This window comes from Globicephala melas, chromosome 1 (assembly GCF_963455315.2).
Source record: "Globicephala melas chromosome 1, mGloMel1.2, whole genome shotgun sequence".
In the NCBI taxonomy this organism is placed as follows: Eukaryota; Metazoa; Chordata; class Mammalia; order Artiodactyla; family Delphinidae; genus Globicephala; species Globicephala melas.
In genome coordinates, this window is record NC_083314.1 from 180285342 (window position 1) to 180305397 (window position 20056).

The following is a 20056-nucleotide window of genomic DNA, read 5'->3' on the forward strand; positions in this document are numbered from 1 at the left end:
CTTCTTTCTTAAACTTAAAAAAAACGGAGGGTCTCTTTGACTTTATCTAGAATCGATATAAATTAAATACTGTAACTAAAATCAAATCAAAACAACAGAACAAAATATCACTTTGGGGACTCCCCTGGTGGTGAAGTGGTTAAGAATCCACCTGCCAATGCAGAGGACACGGGTTCGAGCCCTAGTCCGGGAAGATCCCACATGCTGCAGAGCAACTAAGCCCATGTGCCACAACTACTGAGCCTGCGCTCTAGAGCCCGTGTGCCACAACTACTGAAGCCCGCGCCCCTGGAGCCCGTGCTCCGCAACAAGAGAAGCCACCGCAATGAGAAGCCCGCGCACCACAACGAAGCGTAGCCGCTCGCCGCAACTAGAGAAAGCCCACGCACAGCAACGAAGACCCAACGCAGCCAATAAGTAAACAAATTAAATTAAAAAGAAAAAAAAGAAGCTGGGACTAGATGGGAGAAACAACTTGTAGGACTCACTACAGCTTCAGTTACTTTAACTGAAAGTTACTTGTAACTGAAAGCATCTCAATTTAGAAGGCTGCCAGGTGACTGCCAAGTCACTCCCGGATGAGGACCTCCTTCCCATGGGTGGCAGCCCACCCAGTATTTGTCTCTGTTAGAAAGCACATCATTCTGGAACAGAAGCCGTCCCTTCATGCTCAATGGATAATGAAGCTACCCACTGGCCCTATTTTTACCATCTAGGACCAAAGGAGGCAAGCATAAGCCGGCCTCCTCCTCATGACGTTTCACACTGTTTTCATGGAAAGCTATCACAACCGCCTGAGATTTCTTTTGTTTGAACTACACATGCCTATGTCGTTTTGGTCATTTGCTCTTCCAATCCACTTACTGATCAACAGATCTTTCTTCGGTGCCTACCACGTGGCATGCACTGTTAAGGCACTGGGCACGCAGCAGTGAATAAAATGGACACAAGTCCCTGTCCCGCAGAACTTATACTCTAGCAGAGGAAGCAGAGAAAACAGGATATACAAGTAATATACATGCTATGTCAGCTGGTGACAGGAGCTCAAAGAAAAAGTGTCTATGTCAGATAGAGGTTGCACTTTTATACAAGGTGGCCAGAGAAGGCCTTTTTTAAAAAAAATTATTTATTCATCTCTAGTCGCAGTGAGCAGGGGCTACTCTTCGTTGCGGTGCGTGGGCCTCTCACTATTGCGGCCTCTCTTGTTGCGGAGCACAGGCTCAGTAGCTGTGGCTCACGGGCCCAGTTGCTCTGCGGCATGTGGGATCCTTCCAGCCCAGGGCTCAAACCCGTGTCCCCCGCACTGGCAGGCAGACTCTCAACCACTGCGCCACCAGGGAAGCCCCAGAGAAGGCCTTTTTGAGAAAGTGACACGTGGATAAACAACTGAAGAGCTGAACAAAAAAGCCATGTGGACTTTAGCGTAGGAGAATTCTAGGCGAAGAAATAGCAAATAAAAAGGCCCCCACTAGGTACCATGCCTGGAATGTTCCAGGAACAGAGAGGAAGCCAGTATGGCTGGAGCAGAGGACGCAAGAAGGGCAGTGAGAGAGGAGGGCAGGGCCGGGGCAGGGGCAGGGCCAGGTCACACGTGGCCCCGGGTCGAGGTGAGGACTCTGACTTTCATTCTGAGTGAGGCCGGGAGCTAACAGAAAATGATATGACCTGTCTTACGAGGGGTTCGTTTTCTATTTTGTTTTGTTTAAACTTGTTTATTTAATAGATCCCTAAAAATCTGTTTATCCAACCTGCCAAGAGCCTGGCTAATAATATCTACCTATTTATGATTATGAATAATGATGATTATATGAGAAACACAATCGGGACTTAACAGCAGAGAGGCGCACTGCCAAGAACTAACCATTCAGAGTCGCCCGAGTCTGTTGGTTTGTGATAGTAACTATCCTGCTTGCTGTAAAAAATAACGCTGCTGTCATACAATGCTGTACTTATGCTTTAGTGGGAGCCAGTATGGCTCTACACTGAGGACAGACTGAGGTGAGTAGGTGGTAGGCATGGAGAGACCAGTCTGGAGCCCACTCCAGTAATCCAGGCAAGATATGCTAGTGCCTTGAACCTGGAGAGGTGGTGAGATGAGAAGAGATGGTGAGAATCGGGTCTGGTTCTAAATTTTGCTGACAGACCTAGAGCTGGGGTGGGCAAGCTACAGTCCACAGGCCACTCTTACCTCTTTTTGTAAATACGGTTTTATTGGAACACAGCAGTGATCATCAGTTCATCATATATTGCCTATGGCTGCTTTTGTGCTACGGGGCAGAGAAGAATATTTGTGACAGAGACTGCACAGCCTGCAGAGCCAAAAATATTTACTATCTGGCCCTTTAGAGAAAGAGTGTGCTGACCCCCGATCTAGAATATGAGGTAAAAAGAAGAGAGAATGCTTTAGGCTTAAGTAACCAGAAAAAAAAAAGTTGTCATTTATTGAGAAGGGGTCCTAGGAAAAGACAAGATGTAAGGAAATATCAGGAGCTCGATTTTGGACGTGTTACCTGTGAGATGTGTAGTAGATGATGCGTGGGTCTGAGGTTCAAACGACAGGTCTGAGCTGGAGATATAAACTTAGGCATCATCAGATTAGAAATACCAACTAAACCCAGGAAGCTGGATAAAATCAATAAGAGAATAAGCATAGGCGGAGAGGACAAGAGGTTAACTGAGTCCTGGAACCCTGACACTTCGAAGCCAGGGAAACGAAAAAGACTCATACAAAGAGCTAAGAATGGAGACAGGACGAACACCAGGAGTGTGATGCTCCGGAGCGAACAGACACCTCAAGGAGAATAAGGCCAAACCCACAGTGAACGGGGCTGACAAGTCAGATCAGACAGTGACTCAGAGTGGACCACGGGAGGCCTCACCTGACGGGATTCGACTCAGCAGAGGTACAAGGACAGAAGGAGGAGACTGAGGACAGGCAACTCTTTCCAGAAGTTCTGTTGTGAAGGGGTGCAGAGATGTGGGGTGGAAGCCGGCAGGGTATATGAGATCAAGAGAGTTCCTTTCTATTTACTCCCAAGAGGGGAGAAAGAACAGCATGCACAATGGCTGTTAAAAGAAAAAATAAAAGGTTTCCACTTGAGATGGAAAACCAGATGAAGCAGGAGAGAGACAGGAACTGTTGGAACAAAGGCTCTGGGTAGATGAGAGGAGATGGGATCCGCGGCGCAGCCTGCAGTTAGGGCAGGGACAGTTCAAGCCCAACAAGAACTGGCCACATATTCGAGTAGGTGGGTGGAGGCATGACCGAAGCTTAAGGAGGTAAGTTCCCTTCATTTTGACCATTAGTTTAATCTTGCATTTTCAGATTATTTTATCTTAAAAAAAAAGCATCAACCAAACTCATGAAATCAACAGAACCAAATTTAGTCTTAATCTCCTTGCCACCAGAGATAAAGACCTGACCCTGTTTGAAAAAAAAGATGAAAGCTGGGCTTCCCTGGTAGTGCAGTGGTTGAGAGTCCATCTGCCGATGCAGGGGACACGGGTTCGTGCCCCGGTCCGGGAGGATCCCACATGCCGCGGAGCGGCTGGGCCCGTGAGCCGTGGCCGCTGAGCCTGCGCGTCCGGAGCCTGTGCTCCGCAACGGGAGAGGCCACAACAGCGAGAGGCCCGCGTACCGCAAAAAAACAAAAAAAAAAGATGAAAGCTATAGAAAGGAAAACAAGTAGCTTCAACAGATCACTATCAAAATGAATAGACATTAACAAAACACACTCTAATGATCTTAATCTTTAAACTACTGCTTGCAGGATTTTAAAAAGTTGCTGTTCAATTCAGCAATTGTTCAATTCATTTTATGTTGCTGTGGAAACGCCACAACTGTAAGCGTTAAGAGCAAGCTTACAGTTGTGGGAACGATAAATGTGTCCCAGGTGTGAAGGCAAGGCTTACCTGATGCACCTATGGGGGAGGTAGCTGGGGTCATGTTGTGGACATTGAGACCAAGACTCTGGGACGGGCCTGGGGCTGAGGCTGCTACAGGAGGCCCCGGAGGGCTCTCCCTCTGGGGAGAGGTGAGCGGGGTGTTTGGCTGGGAGGTCTGTCCACCAGCAAGTCGTGCCAGGCGCCTCCGTCGGATCTACAATGAGAGCGAAAGGGCATTTCATAACTGAACAGCAGAAACACAATTCTGCCGAAGAACAACAACGTTAATGTTATCAATAAGCATACTAGAACTTGACAACTAAATACGCCTTGAGAAAAAAGCACTCATTCGAGACAAGTGATAACTCTGTGTACCAGTATTTTTATAAGCTACCACCTCACATTTTAAAAACTGAATCTTTTTTTTTTTTTTTGGCCACACCACACAGCTTGTGGGATCTTAGTTCCCTGATCAGGGACTGAACCCAGGCCCTCGGCAGCGAGAGCTCGGAGTCCTAACCACTGGACCACCAGGGAAGTCCCTAAAACCTGCACTGTAATCACCTTACCACCTCTGTTTACTGAATCTTCTTGAGTGACACTGTGAATTTGTAATAAGCATACAACACTTTTAAACACACTAAAGCTTGTTGTTATTGTAATAAAACTATATAAATTTGGTCATATTAATAGGTAGGATATGAAATAAATATAAGTCACTGAAACAGTGAAATTAACAAGTTATATTAGGACAAATTTTACTCTCACTTTCAAGAACAAAATGATTAGATTTTTCTTACTTAATTTCAATAAAAACATAATCAACAACTTCCTCCTTATAATGACATCTCAGAGTTATGAAGTGATTACAAATATGTACCACAAAATCCCGGTGGATCACAGAAATGTTTTCCCCACATTTTGATAGTCACTAATTCATAACCAGGCAAAAAACTGAGCACCTGCCCTCCCAGGCAGTGGGCATACAAAACAATTACGATAAGGCTTCTGGCTCTAAGTAGGCATCAAAGAAGCAAACCAACTAGGTTGCTCACACTCTTTCCGTTACGAATAAGTTAGATGAAAAAGTTAAATTACGACAAATGCTAACGGGGACGGACCTCATCTGAACTAAGAACCTATTTGCCATATTCTAACATTGTTGGAAATCTGCTCCTTCTATTGTTCAGACAAGAACATCCTGATTCTTGACCCCAAAGTTCAGAAGCCCCTCCCTGTGCCCCTGCTGTAAATACATCTATCGATGAATTTATACAAAATCCTGAAGTTGTTTGGTCACAAAAAAAAAAACTTGTATAAATTATTTACTATTGTGATTAGATCTACACAAAGTTGTCTTTTCACTGTCTGTGTTTTGTTAACGTGAAATTAAATTGTAGTTATAAGTAAAAGTTGGCTGCCTAGGGAACAATAACTGTATATTCAGTTTAACAGAAATAAAAGAATATGTGTCTTAAAAAAAAAAAAACACCTCACTGAAAGAAGCTAACAAGTCGTTCTCTCAGGAATACTTCATGGGGGGGGGGCGGGGGAGGGGGACGGACCAGAAACACCACCCCCAACCTGTTCCCAACGCAATTATCAAGCCAGAGACCCAGGGTCTGTGTTCCCAGCTTCTCTGCTGCCCTTCACCTCCTCAAACATAGACAATTTACCACCAAGTCCTGTTCCTTCTGCTGGAGTACACCCTCCCCGCTCAGCTCCTCTGCCACCACCCTCTCTCACCAGGACCTCTGCGAAAGCTTCCTAATGGATACGCCTGGGTCCACTCTGGCCTAGTGAGGGTAGAGGCCCCATCCGCCTTTCTTTAAACACTTCCAAAGCTTTAGATTTCTGAAACGCAAATCAAAACCACAATGAGCTAATACCTCACACCCCTTAGGATGGCTACTATGAAAAAAACAATCAAAAACCCATAAAATAACAACTATTAGCAAGGGTGTAGAGAAACTGGAACCCCTGTACACTGCTGTTGGGAATGTAAAATGGTGCAGCCGCTATGGAAAACAGTATGGCAGTTCCTTAAGAAATTAAACATAGAATTACCATATGATCCAGTAATTCCATTCATAGGTATATACCCAAAAGACCTGAAAGCAGGGACTCAAACATGTATTTGTTTACCCATGTTCATAGTAAAATTATTTCCAAAAGCCAAAAGGTGGAAGCAACCCAAATGTCTATTAATAGATAAATAAAATGTGCTCTAAACATAAATGGAATATTATTCAACCTTAAAAAGGAAATTCTGACTGCAACACAATGAGCCCCAAGCACTTTATGCTAAGTGAAATAAGGCAGTCACAAAAAGACAAATACTGTATGATTCCACTTACATGAGGCACCTAGACTAGCCAAATTTCATAGAGGCAGAAAGTAGAATGGTGGTTGCCAAGAGCTAGGGAGATTTTTTTTTAATCTAAGTATAGAATAAAATCCTAAATGATAAGAAAGCATGTATCACCTAGATTCCTCTGCAACCCATTCCCCACACAGCAATCACAGTAATTCTTTAAAAACACAAATCACGAGGCTTCCCTGGTGGCGCAGTGGTGACGAATCCGCCTGTCAATGCAGGCGACACAGGTTCGAGCCCTGGTCCGGGAAGATCCTACGTGCTGCGGAGCAACTAAGCCCGTGCGCCACAACTACTGAGCCTGCACTCTAGAGCCCACAGCCACAACTACTGAAGCCTGCGTGCCACAACTGCTGAAGCCCGCGCACCTAGAGCCTGTGCTCCACAACAAGAGAAGCCACCGCAATGAGAAGCCCATGCACCGCAGGGAAGAGTAGCCCCCACTCGCCACAAATAGAGAGAGCCTGCGCACAGCAACAAAGACCTAACATAGCCAAAAATAAATAAATAAAAAGAAAAGCCAGACATGAAAAAGCAAACACTGCATGATTCCATTTTGATAAATCTCAAAAACAAGAAAAACTAAACTGTAACATTAGTCAGGATAGTGGTTACCTTTGGCAGGGGGTGCGGGGGTACAGGGAGGATGGCTGGGGGAGGCATGAGCGGGTGTCTCCGGTGCTGGTAATGGTCTTTCGTCTTTTTTAACGAGATGCTAGTTTCACAGGTGTGTCCGCCCTGTGACAATTCATTGGGTTGTATACTTACAACTGTGGGTAGTGAGTTCACAGGTGTTCATCATATTAATCTTCATAACTTATACGTTAAATAGTCTTTTACATGTTTCAAATAGGATATAATTTTTTTTTTCTTTTTTTTTTTTTGCCATGGCTCACAGGCCCAGCCGTTCTGTGGCATGTGGGATCTTCCCAGACTGGGGCACGAACCTGTGTCCCCTGCATCGGCAGGCGGATTCTCAACCACTGTGCCACCAGGGAAGCCCCAAATAGGATATAATTTTAAAAAATAAATCCTACTTACCCCTCAAGGCCCACTGGAAATGCTACAGTCTTTATGAGGATTCTCCATTTTTTTTTTAATTTAGTGTAAATTAAAATACCTTACACAAACACTGTGCTTACTACCTGATACTGAAATTAAGGCAGTTATTTTCACTTTAAAATGTGTTTGTGTATACACACCAATACAACAGAAGAGACTTTAAATTTTCAGGGAAACCAGCATTTGGGGATTTGCTAGAAGTTAAGTTTCATTACTTTAGAGGCAGCTAAACTTAAGAGCCCGTGCTTGACTTGAAATTCAAATGCAACCTTTACTACTAACCCACTACCTAAGTGGGTTCAAGACAAGTCGCCTGACCTCTCTGGGCTTCCAGATCCGAATCTGTACAATGGGGATAAACAGTGCCTTCCTCAGAGAATTGTGAGAAAACTACCACTTTGCCCTGTTCTCTAATTCACTTTATGTTCACGGCTCTTAACTGACCTACTACATATGTGATGTTTCTTTTTTTTTTAATTAATTAATTTATTTATTTTTTAGCTGCATTGGGTCTTCGTTGCTGTGTGTTGCTGGGCTTTCTCTAGTTGCGGTGAGCAGGGGCTACTCTTCATTGAGGCGCGCGGGCTTCTCATTGCAGCGACTTCTCTTTTTGCGGAGCATGGGCTCTAGGCACGTGGGATTCAGTAGCTGTGACACGTGGGCTCAGTAGTTGTGCCTCATGGGCTCTAGAGCGCAGGCTCAGTAGTCGGGGCGCATGGGCTTAGTTGCTCCGCGGCATGTGAGATCTTCCCGGACCAGGGCTCGAACCCGTGCCCCCTGCACTGGCAGGCGGATTCTTAACCACTGCGCCACCAGGAAAGCCCTGTGATGTTCCTTTGTGTATTGCTTGTTCACCATCCCCCTACTTTTAAGTTTCTTCAGGCCCGGGCTTTTCTCAGTTTTTTCTCTGATGGCTCATCTGTGCCTAGAAGAGTGCCTGGCACATAGTAGGTGCTCTTTAAATATGTGCTGAATGAATTAAAGAATAAATGAAAACTATCAGAAAATGCATCGCACGTAAAATTTACTGTTTAGGGAATGATAATATTACCTTTGAAAAAGCACACATTGCTTTTGAAAAAAATATGAAGCCACTTTAAATCTGGGTGCCGGGCTTCCCTGGTGGTGCAGTGGTTGAGGGTCCGCCTGCCGATGCAGGGGACACGGGTTCGTGCCCCGGTCCGGGAAGATCCCACATGCCGCAGAGCAGCTGGGCCCGTGGGCCATGGCCGCTGAGCCTGCGCGTCCGGAGCCTGTGCTCCGCAACGGGAGAGGCCACAGCGGTGAGAGGCCCGCGTACCGCGGAAAAAAAAACCCAAAAAACTGGGTGCCAAGTTCAGCCTGAGATGTTACATTCAGATGTCCTCCTCAGTGATATAAACATAGAATAAATGTCCTGACTCACTGTAATACGGGCTTGAAGGAAATTTTCCAAGAAGAAAGATTTCCACCGTGCTGGGATTCCCTAATCCCTCCCCACCACCACTCCACAAACACAGGTTTAAAAAAAAGAATAAGAATCAAGACTTTGTGAAATATACTGTGGACCAGGAAGGGAGATGGAGGAGTGGAGTAAGGAAAAGAGACAGGTCCACGCATAACATGAGCTGGTAGGAGGAGACTGGCAGAACCTGTCCTGACCCCCCATCTTAAAAACCTGCTGGGAAGGGAAGAAACAGCCATGGATGGGGCAGTGCTCCGGGCGGCCCCGCTGCAATGCTCTCAGTAGAAGACAGTGCCTTCAGTGGACCGACCACTTTCCACCATGGTGGTGGCTCTGAACTGGCCTAGCAGCCTGAGGACCCTGGGAATTTCTGGACTGGAGACTCAAGAGAATGGCTTTGAGCAATCGCAGGTATGAAGGCCTACCTAATTAATTTGACTATTAAGAGACGTGACCTCACTTTCATCACAAGCAAAACGTATGAGACACAAACTAAAAATAGTCCCAACACACCAAAGTATTATTAAACGTTTTCCTCTTTGCCTACTCTATACATAAGCAGGTAAGACCGGTAGAATGTCTTTTAAGTTAAGCGGAAGTCCTTTTTAAAAGAACTGTCTTCCTAGATGTCACAGAGAGTAAAAAACCCAGAGCATAAAAAAGGAACTTCCAATTCCTCAACTTACGACCTAACCACAACTCAAACCCAAACATACTGATCATGAAATCTCATTCCTAGAGTTTTTCTTGTCTTGACTGTTTCAGTTCTTATTTCACAAATGACATTAAAATAGGGGTTTCCCGGGAATTCCCTGACGGTCCAGTGGTTAGGGCTCAGTGCTTTCACTGCTGTGGGCCTGGCTTCCACTGCAGGGGGCACAGGTTCAATCCTTGGTCAGGGAACTAAGATCCTGCAAGCCACACGGTACAGCTGAAAAAATAATAATAATAGAATTTTAAAAGGATAAAAAATAAATAAAATAGAGGTTTCCCTGGAATTGTTTTATCTTGATGCAGCATTTCCTACCCTCACGTTTCTGACTAACTAAAAATAGATTCAAAACAGCCTCTGTTCAAAACAGCAAGGGCCACTGTGGTGACATGAGGCAGAAGCTAAGACAGGATGGGCCAAACTGATCCTCCTATTTTTAGCGTTTGTGTGGGGAAAAATAAATCCACAAGGCACTGTTTTAAATTTAGTAAACAGTCATTCTACAAAAGCATCTTACTTTTCCAAATTATTAAATTCTAAAATATTAAATTCTAACATAAAGAAAAACATTTTCAAATATTTACTCTTTGGGATGGTGTCCTTCTAGAGATATCTCCTGTTTTGATTATTATTGTAGGTTTTATTTTCTTTTTTAATAGCTGGTCATATCTAAAAGTTATTAAATGCTATGACAATTTCACAATATGCCTATATCTAAGCCCAACAATATATCTCAAAGTAAATACATTCAAATCTGAACACCACAGCTCTGAGATCTAAAATTCACAAGTTTCCTTTTTAAAATTCACAATTTTAAATTAATTTTCACTTAAAGCTCCAAAAGTCTTGTCACTTAAATCCCCCCCCATTTAAAAAGAATATATTAAACTCAGTCTATCACTGTCACCCTATATACATGAGGCCAAAAATATGAAAAAATGCTTTTTCTTTAAATCCTAACATTATAGCAAGAAGTGACAAGAGTTTAAGTCAAAGATTTCAGCTGAACACAAGTACATGTCTCCTTACTTCTCAATACAATCCTATAATCTCCTCTCCTGCAAAGAGGAAGTGAATACGGCACTCAGATAATAAAGTTTTCTAGGTTAGTCACTGACGATTATTGATACTTTGGGAGGCTGCTGCAAACTCTAAGACAAAAAAAAATTAACATTAATATGATTAACACTTACCAAACCCTTATCATGTCTCAAATGCTGGTTCTAAGGGCTTCACGTATATAAACTTAGTTAATAATCCAAAGAGACGGTACATTTATTTTCCCATTTTATAGATGAGAAAGCTGAACTCAGAGAGGCTAAGTGACTTGCTCAAGGTCACACAGCTAGAAAGCCAAAGAGTAGCCACTCTAACTCCAGAGGGTACAGTCTTACCCAAACCCCATTGATCTTTTACAGAAGAAAACCCCCTCTGAAGCTGCAGTGTCTTGCAGATGGAGGCAGCCTTACTTCCCTGATGACACAGTGCTTGTGCACTATCAGTTACAAATAAAGGAATTTATGCATAGAATGTTGGTATTTCAGATACTGTATTTATATTCTAACAACATTAGAATATTAGAAATATCCCTCTTTGATGACTGTGTATTCTGAAACAAAGAAAATTTCCATTTTCTTGTTTAAAATACACAGAGTATCGATAAATAAAACAGGAAAAAAATGACACTTTATGAACATAATCTTGCCCCCCAAATTCAGTCCTTTGTTGGTTTTTTTGTCTACTTTGCACCAGTCACGGTAGCAGGCACTAAAAGTAAGACAACACTAGGGTCATAAGCTCTATCCTTAAGGACTTCCAGATCCACTGTGGAAAGACATAGAAGAAAATCAACAATTATGATACAGCAAAATAAGGTCTGCACAAGATATAATAAGAGTAGAAAAGACACAAAGGAGAAGAGTGCAACTCTTCTCCTTTGATAATGGATGTCTGGGGCATCCATTATCACTTCATAGGGAGGTTACACATACACACATACATATATAATACATACATACGGAGCTTAGTCATGCCATATATATATATATATTTTTTTTGCGGTACGCGGGCCTCTCACTGTTGTGGCCTCTCCCGTTGCAGAGCACAGGCTCCGGACGCGCAGGCTCAGCGGCCATGGCTCACGGGTCCAGCCGCTCCGTGGCATGTGGGATCCTCCCGGACCGGGGCACAAACCCGTGTCCCCTGCATCGGCAGGCGGACTCTCAACCACTGCGCCACCAAGGAAGCCCAGTCATGCCATATCTTTTAAAGAAAACAATGTGTTTCCTATTCAGATATCTCCTGCTCTTAAAAGAAGGTATATTTTTAAGTTATATGTATTTTACCACAGTATTTTTTTAATTGAATTGAAAAAGCAGGTTGCAAAAGGGCACACACTGTGATTCCATTTGGGTATACTTACATTACAATAGGTGTTAGTGCAAATGAAAATGGCAATGATACATAATAAATTTCTATTTTTGCCCGTCTTCCTTCTCCTTTCACACAATTTCTGATGAAGAGAATGAAACTATTATTATCTCCTAGTATGTCTATAAAATCTGAAAACATTCAGATGCAAGGGCTGTTCTGCTCCAAATCGTCCTCACTCCAAGGACCCAGGATGACAAAGCAGCCTCTACAGGGAACACTCCCACTTGTCAAGGCAGAGGGAGAGGAGCGTGCGCACTGGGTGCCGGCCCAGAAGGGACCTATTCGTTTCTGCTCACATCTCATTGGCCAAAACAAGTCACATGGCCACACCTGCAGCCAGTGGGGCTGAGAAACATAACCTTCCGCCAGGAAGGGGCAGGGAATATCTTGACAATAAAACAGTCTAGTGCGGCAGAGGCTCTTTTCCCTTCAGCACACACGCTGTCCAGGTGTTAGGGGTCACTTCCTGCACCGCTGCCTCTTTCTCCCTAGCACACTCCTCTCTAAGACAACTGCCCAGCATCCCCTCCTCAGGTCTTTGCTCAAATGCTACCTTCTTCGTGAGGCCTTCCCTGGCCACCTCCTGTCCCCCATTTCTGCTTTATGGTTCTCTGTACTTTCAAACAGTTCAGTCAAAACCAACATGTATGTTTACGTATGTATGTTTACATGCACACACACACACACACACACACTTACATACTAAGTGACTACGGAACAAGGCAACGCTAACACACGATGAATCCATCCAGGTGACTTGATCAATCTTTCTGCAGATTTGAACATTTTCAGAATAAAAACTTGAGAGAAAAATTATACCTACCAGCCCACCCGGCTTGGCTTTTCTCTAGCCGTGTTCAGCTGCACACAGTAGGCATGAAGTGGGAGCAGCCAGGGTTGCCCATGAGTATGAGACAGTGAGACAGAGGGAAGGTAATGCACAGTGTGTACAAGGGGCGATTACAATGAAGCACAAACCCAAGACAAAGGAAGCCCTGGCAGCGTTCTGATTCCAGGTTCCAGTTCCTTCCCGTGACCCAGCTATCTTGCTGTCCCTGGGCTCAGAAGCAGGACCCCTGTACCCTTAAAATAAATCCTATTTTTGCTTAAGCTGGATAAGCTGCTGTATTACTTACTGTGTACATGTTTATAAATCCTCAATTCCCCAAAGACATGATCAATAGTTTGTGCACAGAATAACACCTGGCTTTTGTCACTATTAGGTTTTCAGGACTCAAAATCACTTTCGCTAACTATAGTAAGTCATTTCTGAATCGGCCCAAAGAGTAATCTTGAAAGTCAAGCAACATACAAATTCTACAACAGAACACGCTGTGCACGTTACCTGACTAGAGTTTCTTCCTCAGGACAGGTAGGACTCAGCAAGCAAAGGGACACAGGAGCACTGGCAACGGTGGGGAGGCTTTGTGAGAGCACACAGTGTTTAGGGAATTCTGGGCTGCTTGTTAAAGATGCGTGTGAATGGCCAAAGCAAGACACAAGGCAGGAAAGACAGGCTGGGGCAAGCCCATGGGGAGCTCTGAATACCATCCTAAGGCTGAACGTTTTCATGACGTCAAGGAAGAGATTTTGAAGGAGTGACTGGGTCAGATTTATCTTTTAAAACACATCACTCTAGTTACCATGTGGAGAATGGACTAAGGCAGGACAAAGCAAGCCTGGGCAAGGGGGACGCTGCAAGCGACAGTTCCAGGGATATTTAATGTGTATAATCAACAGAACTCGGTCATTATTTTGGAAGTGAGATGTGAGGAAGGGTGGAGAGTCTAGGTTTCGGGCCAGGATACCCAAGTGGATGGTAAAATTCCTAAAACTGAGAATACAGAGGGAGGGGTTTTTACGAAGAGAAGATGAGTCATGATCAGACTGCTGGGTATGAGATGCCCGTAAGAATATCTCAACAGAAATGCCCTACAGGCAGCTGACATTTGTTTTATTTATGGTTATCACTTCTTTGTTCTAACAAGGATCGAAAATGATTCACAAAAAAACCACATAAAATACATTTTTAATTGAACTTAATTAAGTTAAAATCAAATATTGATAGATAAGGAAACTAGGACAGAAATAAGATGATGACAGAAAAAATCAGATAAAGCCAGAAGGGAGATTAGTACACATTATGCCTGTAGTTTACCAACACAGTATGTGAGTGACAACTCATATCACATACTCAGTATCGGCAGATGCTAACGCCAAAATATGACTCAGAGGAAGCAATCCAGTTTAGAGTGGCCCCAATGAGGAAGGAGGGCCTTGCCCCACCTTTGTGGCCTGGCTTGATTTTGGGATAGACTTCAGAGTACTAAGGGCACGGATTCAAAATCTGAGGGTCACGAGGATCTCCAGTTTTCATAAGATTTGTAAAGAGGTCCCTGACTCAGAACAGATTAAAAAGCACTTTCTCAGGGAATGAATGGGCTGCATATCCTTCACTCGATCCCCCATAAACATGTGCCCTCAACAGATCTCCTAGTGAGCACTGAGCTGAAGCAAGTTTTAGTGGCCCTCCAGTGATACCCCAAAGCAGAGCCGTGTGTAGAAGTATAGCTGCTGAGAAGACACGCACCCTCACTGTCTGCCAGGCTGGGGCAGCTGGAGATCTGGGTCCAGATCGCAGACAGGAGATACGAACTTGCAAGTCATCAGTACCAACACTTACATGGCAGATAACTCTAGGTACCAAGAGCAGAAATTTGCTATCTAGTTCACATCCATCTCCTGAGGCCTGCAGAATCGAGCATGGACCACAGGAGCATTAAATAAGTACCTGGAGAATAAATAAGTGAAGGCCTAGTAAAAGGGTATTCATTCGTGCATGCATTCATTCATTCACCAGATATACCTTGAAGGTAGGGAATGAAGGGATTCGAGAGTAGAATCCTGAGAAACATCATCATTTAAGGTATACAGGAAAGAGCAGTCTGTGATAGAGACAGAAAAGAAAGAAAGAAGTCAAGAAAAGCTGTATCCCCATGATATCCAAAGGAAGAGACTTTGAAAAGAAGAAGTGGTCACCATGGTCAAAATCCAAAGAGAGGTTAAATAACACATTCTGAAAAGTGCCAAGGGATTTGTCAATCAGGTGGTCTTAGCAAGAGCAATCTAAGTGGAAAGATGAAGGAAAAAGCCTCCCCAAAAAGCACAGGAAAGGAGGGGGGACTGAAAAATGAGTGGGGATAAGAGATCTACCCTTGTAAGAGCCTAGTCTGTGAAAGCAGAGCCAAGGGATCAAGTGACAGCAAGAGGGGAATGCAGGGCTAGAGGTGGCATCTTGTTTTTCGAACCAGAGTGAACTGGACATTTTATTAATCAAAACTTGTAATGTTCAAGAGGGAGGACGCTAGATAGAGCAGAGGTACAAAGGTAGGAAACAGCAGAGTATGCAAAGTATATACACACTGAGAAAATCTGGGAAGGCAATCCCCCCGCCAAATTAACAATGGTTCTCTCTGGATAACAGGTTTACAGGTAATTCTTGCTTTTCTCTTTATTCCTGATTATGGAAGTCTTCGACAATGAATCATGCAGAATTCAGTGAATCTATACTACTGAATTTATAATCAGAAAAAAATAATTTTAAACGAAGAGGGTAGGTTAGAAAAATTTCTAAAATCAATTTCCAAAAATCTATGACTCTAGAGGGACAAAAAAAAATATGTTAGAAGGTTTAGTTGTGGGGGGAAAATACTAACCTAGAAAAAATAGTGGAATAGTGGAAGCAAGTATATACACCAGAATGTAAACGACAGGTACCCCTGGCTGGTGAGGTTCTGAGCAAAGATTTTGCTTCTACCTTCTGTTTCCTATTTTTATTTTTGCCTCATAATACAATGAACCTAAAGTACATTTAATTGTAGAATCTGCAGTTCTCTATCTTTCCTTTAATGGCAAGTCATAAAAGGGAGGTATCAGAAGAAAGGAACAGACAGCTGGCCGCATTCCTGTGACTGTGCACTGTAAGTTGTAACACATGAATTTAACAGCTCAACGAGCCCAGATCCCATACTCCAAATAAAGGACCAAGCCCTCCTATCAGCTGAAACCTGCCACAGGACACACAAAGCACAGCAGAGAGAGACAACAGTAGACCAGTCATGTCACCTCTGCAATCTGTCTTCCAATCATTTTCTGCTTCTCTTTCCAGATTACCCACCCAACTCAATAAATGTTTACTCAAAGCTACAAGAAGCCTGCTTTCTCTACTGCATTTCCTCTCCAAAGGATATGATGACCACATTCACGACTGACTCCCAGATTAAAACCTTAAAGCATCAGTGCTTTTCCCAAACACTCCTCCCCAGCCCAAACGTGTCACACACAGCAGGGGGACCATGGATCCCAGCAGTGCACTCCAGGTGCTCCTGTCTAATTTTAACAGAGCCCCTTCCGCTCTCGGAAGAGTCCTGGTTTGGACACGACCATTTCGTGGTCACTTGCTATCTGTCTCACTGTCCTGCGTTCAGCACCCCTGGGCTGGTGCCCCCTCTATTCCAGCGCCTGTCTTTACCCACATCCACTCAGTTGCCTGCCAGGCTCCCCTTCCCTTCGCTGCGAAAGGAATGCAGACAAGGTAAGTTATCCGACTTCCTCCATGAGTACTTTTCTAGTTGAGTAAATCTCTCAAAAATAAAGTACAAAATTCTTACAGAGGCCAAGTTCCAGCAGTCGCTGGCAAAATACACAATTTTCAAACTAACTGTCTTTTGAACTCTACTACCCTGGCTGCTTTACCATAGGACACTCACACCTACGTAACTAGTCTAACCACCAACCCCAAAGTCTGGCTCACGATAAAGAAATGATTTTATTGTCATTAGAAAAGAGACTATAAACTGTTTTGTCTCAGGGAGAAAAAAGGTTTGACCCTTAGTAATTCTCCAATGCCGGGCAGTGATTACAGGGTTTTTCATTACATGGAGTTTTATAAAGTCCAACAAAAATGACTGATGTCAATACTTTCTGCATCTGATCAATAGTATGGAGAACCCTGGGTATGTGTTAGGTATGTGCCTAAGCACGTTCTGCCAGAGGGAGAGGGCTAAGAACCAAAGGCATAAGCTGCCTGATTATCCAAAGTACTTTCTTGAGTCACCCTGTAACACTGAAAATATTAGTTAATAGTATTACTTCAAATTAAAATAATAAACGGCTTATAACAATACTTATTCTAGACTCTTCATCAACATTTGATATTAGAGCAATTTTTTTAAAAAAGCATTCCGCTTGAAAGTAAAACAAGGGGGAAAAAAAAGAGGAAGTAAAACAAGAGACCGAGCGCAGTGGGTGAGCGATTGCTGCGCCAGGTGCCGTCTTCACGGCCTTCAACGGGACGGACGAGCTCTCCTGGGGCCAGCTCTGGGTCAAAATCCCAGCTGTACCCATTTCCAGCTGTGTTACCTCTCTGGGTCTTGGTTTCCCCATTTGGAAGCAGGTGATGATATAAATATCACTCATCTTGCAAGACAGTCATCAGAGATTAAGGTAACGCAACACATTACGTGGGCTGGTCTCTCTTTATGGGCGTATGGCCTACCTCCCCGCGGCGCCGCACAAGGAGAGCAGGGATCTGGCCTATCGTGCTCACCGCCACAGCCCAAGCAACGACAGCAATGCCTACAGCAGAGAGCACTCGGTAGATATCTGCTGAACAAACCAAGCGCCCACCTGACACACAGTAAACAGTCATTGTGTTTTTGTAGCTTCAGCCTCCAGGTTTCCACCATCCTTTTGCTCTGTCCACCTCCCTTTTAGGCTCAGACGCTGTTTTCCTTTGGCTCAGGGCTCTGTTTCACCCAAACGGTATGAATAAACAGCACAGCTATATCAGATCTGTGAAAAACATCGGATCTATTAGCCGACTGTGAAACTAGGAGAAACCACTAGAATCAAGAGCCTAACATTATAGAGCAGAGAAACAGCCTGAGGGTAGGATCATTTTAACTAGATCTGATTTTTAAAAAATGATTCTTACAGGGCTTCCCTGGTGGCCCTTAAACAGACGAGAAGAGCCTACAGACCAAGTAGCAGCTACTTCTGACACTCTCTCACAGAATGGTTCCTGGTCACTTAAGAATGACCGAGTGAAACAGGCAGTATTAGACATTTTAAAGAATTTCCTGAAGCCCAGCTATGAGGAAAGAGTTTTTAAATTGACTCACAAAATAATTATTGCTGAAACAAAAGTGTAAATTCTTCTGGGGCAGGGTTCGTGCGTTTTCTCTAATCTCTACCAAAGGTCTACATTCACACCAACTCTGAACACTCCAACGCCAATATTCTAGCAGATCTATATAGCAGGGCTGGGGAAAGTGGGCTCTTTCAGAGGGAGAAAACACTGACTTCTGGCCATTTCCTGTCCATATATATATATATTTTTTTTTTTTTTTGGCGGTACGCGGGCCTCTCACTGTTGTGGCCTCTCCTGTTGCGGAGCACAGGCTCCGGACGCGCAGGCTCAGCGGCCATGGCTCACGGGCCCAGCCGCTCCGCGGCATGTGGGATCCTCCCGGGCCGGGGCACGAACCCGTGTCCCCTGCATCAGCAGGTGGACTCTCAACCACTGCGCCACCAGGGAAGCCCCATCATATTCTTGATATGAATAAAGGTTTCCTTCCTAACATGGATCATTAATGTTTAAGTTCCTCCTACAGGTTAAGCATCATCCCAAATGCCACTCAGCCCTTTTTAAAAACAGAAATGGCAATACTTTCATATAAATATCTCGTTCCAGTACGGGTCAATGTGCTTTGTTACCTGTCCACATTAACATCAAGAAAGACAAAGAGGGACTTCCCAAAAAGTCCGTGCTCTGCAACAAGAGAAGCCACCACAATGAGAAGCCCGCGCACCGCAACAGAGTAGCCCCCACTTGCCACAACTAGAGAAAGCCCACACACAGCAACGAAGACCCAATGCAGCCAAAATTAAATAAACAAATTTAATTTAAAAAAACTTACCAAAAAAAAAGACTAAGAGGTGTCTAATGGGACACTTGCACAAGCATATTTTCCACTTGGCATTCACTAAAATTCTCCCACTCACAAGCCATTCTAATCATAACATCTCAAGGCAAAAGACTGCTTTATCCGCATTTCCCTAGACCAGAAATCACCAAACTATTCGAGTGTGAGGACATTTATACAAAGTAAAGAAGAACAAACACACAAAAGCCCCTGCAGATGACCAACCCATCTGCCCCAAGTTGGCCTTGAAAGAAAAAAAATTGGGCACTCCTGTGATGGAACTCCACGGAAATGATGTCTGGTCTGTATTTATCATAACTAAAAGGTTAACTAACATAAAAGTGGAAAGCTAATTAATTAATTAATGTTCACCAAACATAAACATATATATGCTGTCATACGGTAGCATCCTAAAACAAAAATGTCGTAAATGACACTCTAAACATCTACTCTACATAACTGATGTTCAAAGCTCAAAGGGGCTATACATTTTTTTCTCTGTGTAGATTGAAAGTTAACATTTTTTAACTGGCCCACAAAATAATTATTGCTGAAACCAAAGTGTAAATTCCTCTGGGAGATCTATATACAGTAAGGTAAAAGTGTTTTGCTATTGCTTTTTCGCATTTAAAATTCTTCCTTCATCTTGCCTCAAAATTTTTTTAAATTAATTAACTAATTAATTTTAAAAAAATAAAAGGGACTTCCCTGGCGGTCCAGTGGTTAAGACTCCGCACTTCCACTGCAGGGGACACAGGTTCGATCCCTGGTTGGGGAACTAAAATCCCACATGCGCATGGCGTGGCCAAAAAAAAAAAAAACTTTACTACCTGCTTTTTTCTAAATATTCATATCCCTCAATAGCCTAAACAGGATAATTTTATGGGTAAATTAAATCACACATAAAAAGTTCTACTCAGTAGATTATAAAGGTTGCTAGATATTTTTAAATTTTCCACCAATTTTCATTTCCCTCTCAGAAATAAGTTTTTCCCACCAGGGCATTCATATATACAGAATTTTTCCATCTCTAACATTAAATGTACTTTATTATTTTTGAAAATGAGAAATCTGTATATGATTATTTTGGGTCAATCATAATACCTGATTGGCCAGCACAAAGAAGTATTTACAGATAAGCACCAATAATATAGAAA

At 43.4% G+C, this 20056-nt stretch overlaps 1 protein-coding gene across 3 annotated transcripts in view; it reads right to left on the minus strand.

The window, feature by feature from the left end:
- UBE4B (ubiquitination factor E4B) overlaps positions 1-20056 on the minus strand; it is a 110301-nt gene that overhangs the window by 76946 nt on the left and 13299 nt on the right. For all 3 annotated transcript variants that reach the window (XM_030879009.2, XM_060283291.1, XM_030879001.2), the window contains one exon: positions 3913-4099. In XM_030879009.2, coding sequence (XP_030734869.1) covers positions 3913-4099 — 187 coding nt within the window. The remainder of the gene's footprint in view (positions 1-3912; positions 4100-20056) is intronic.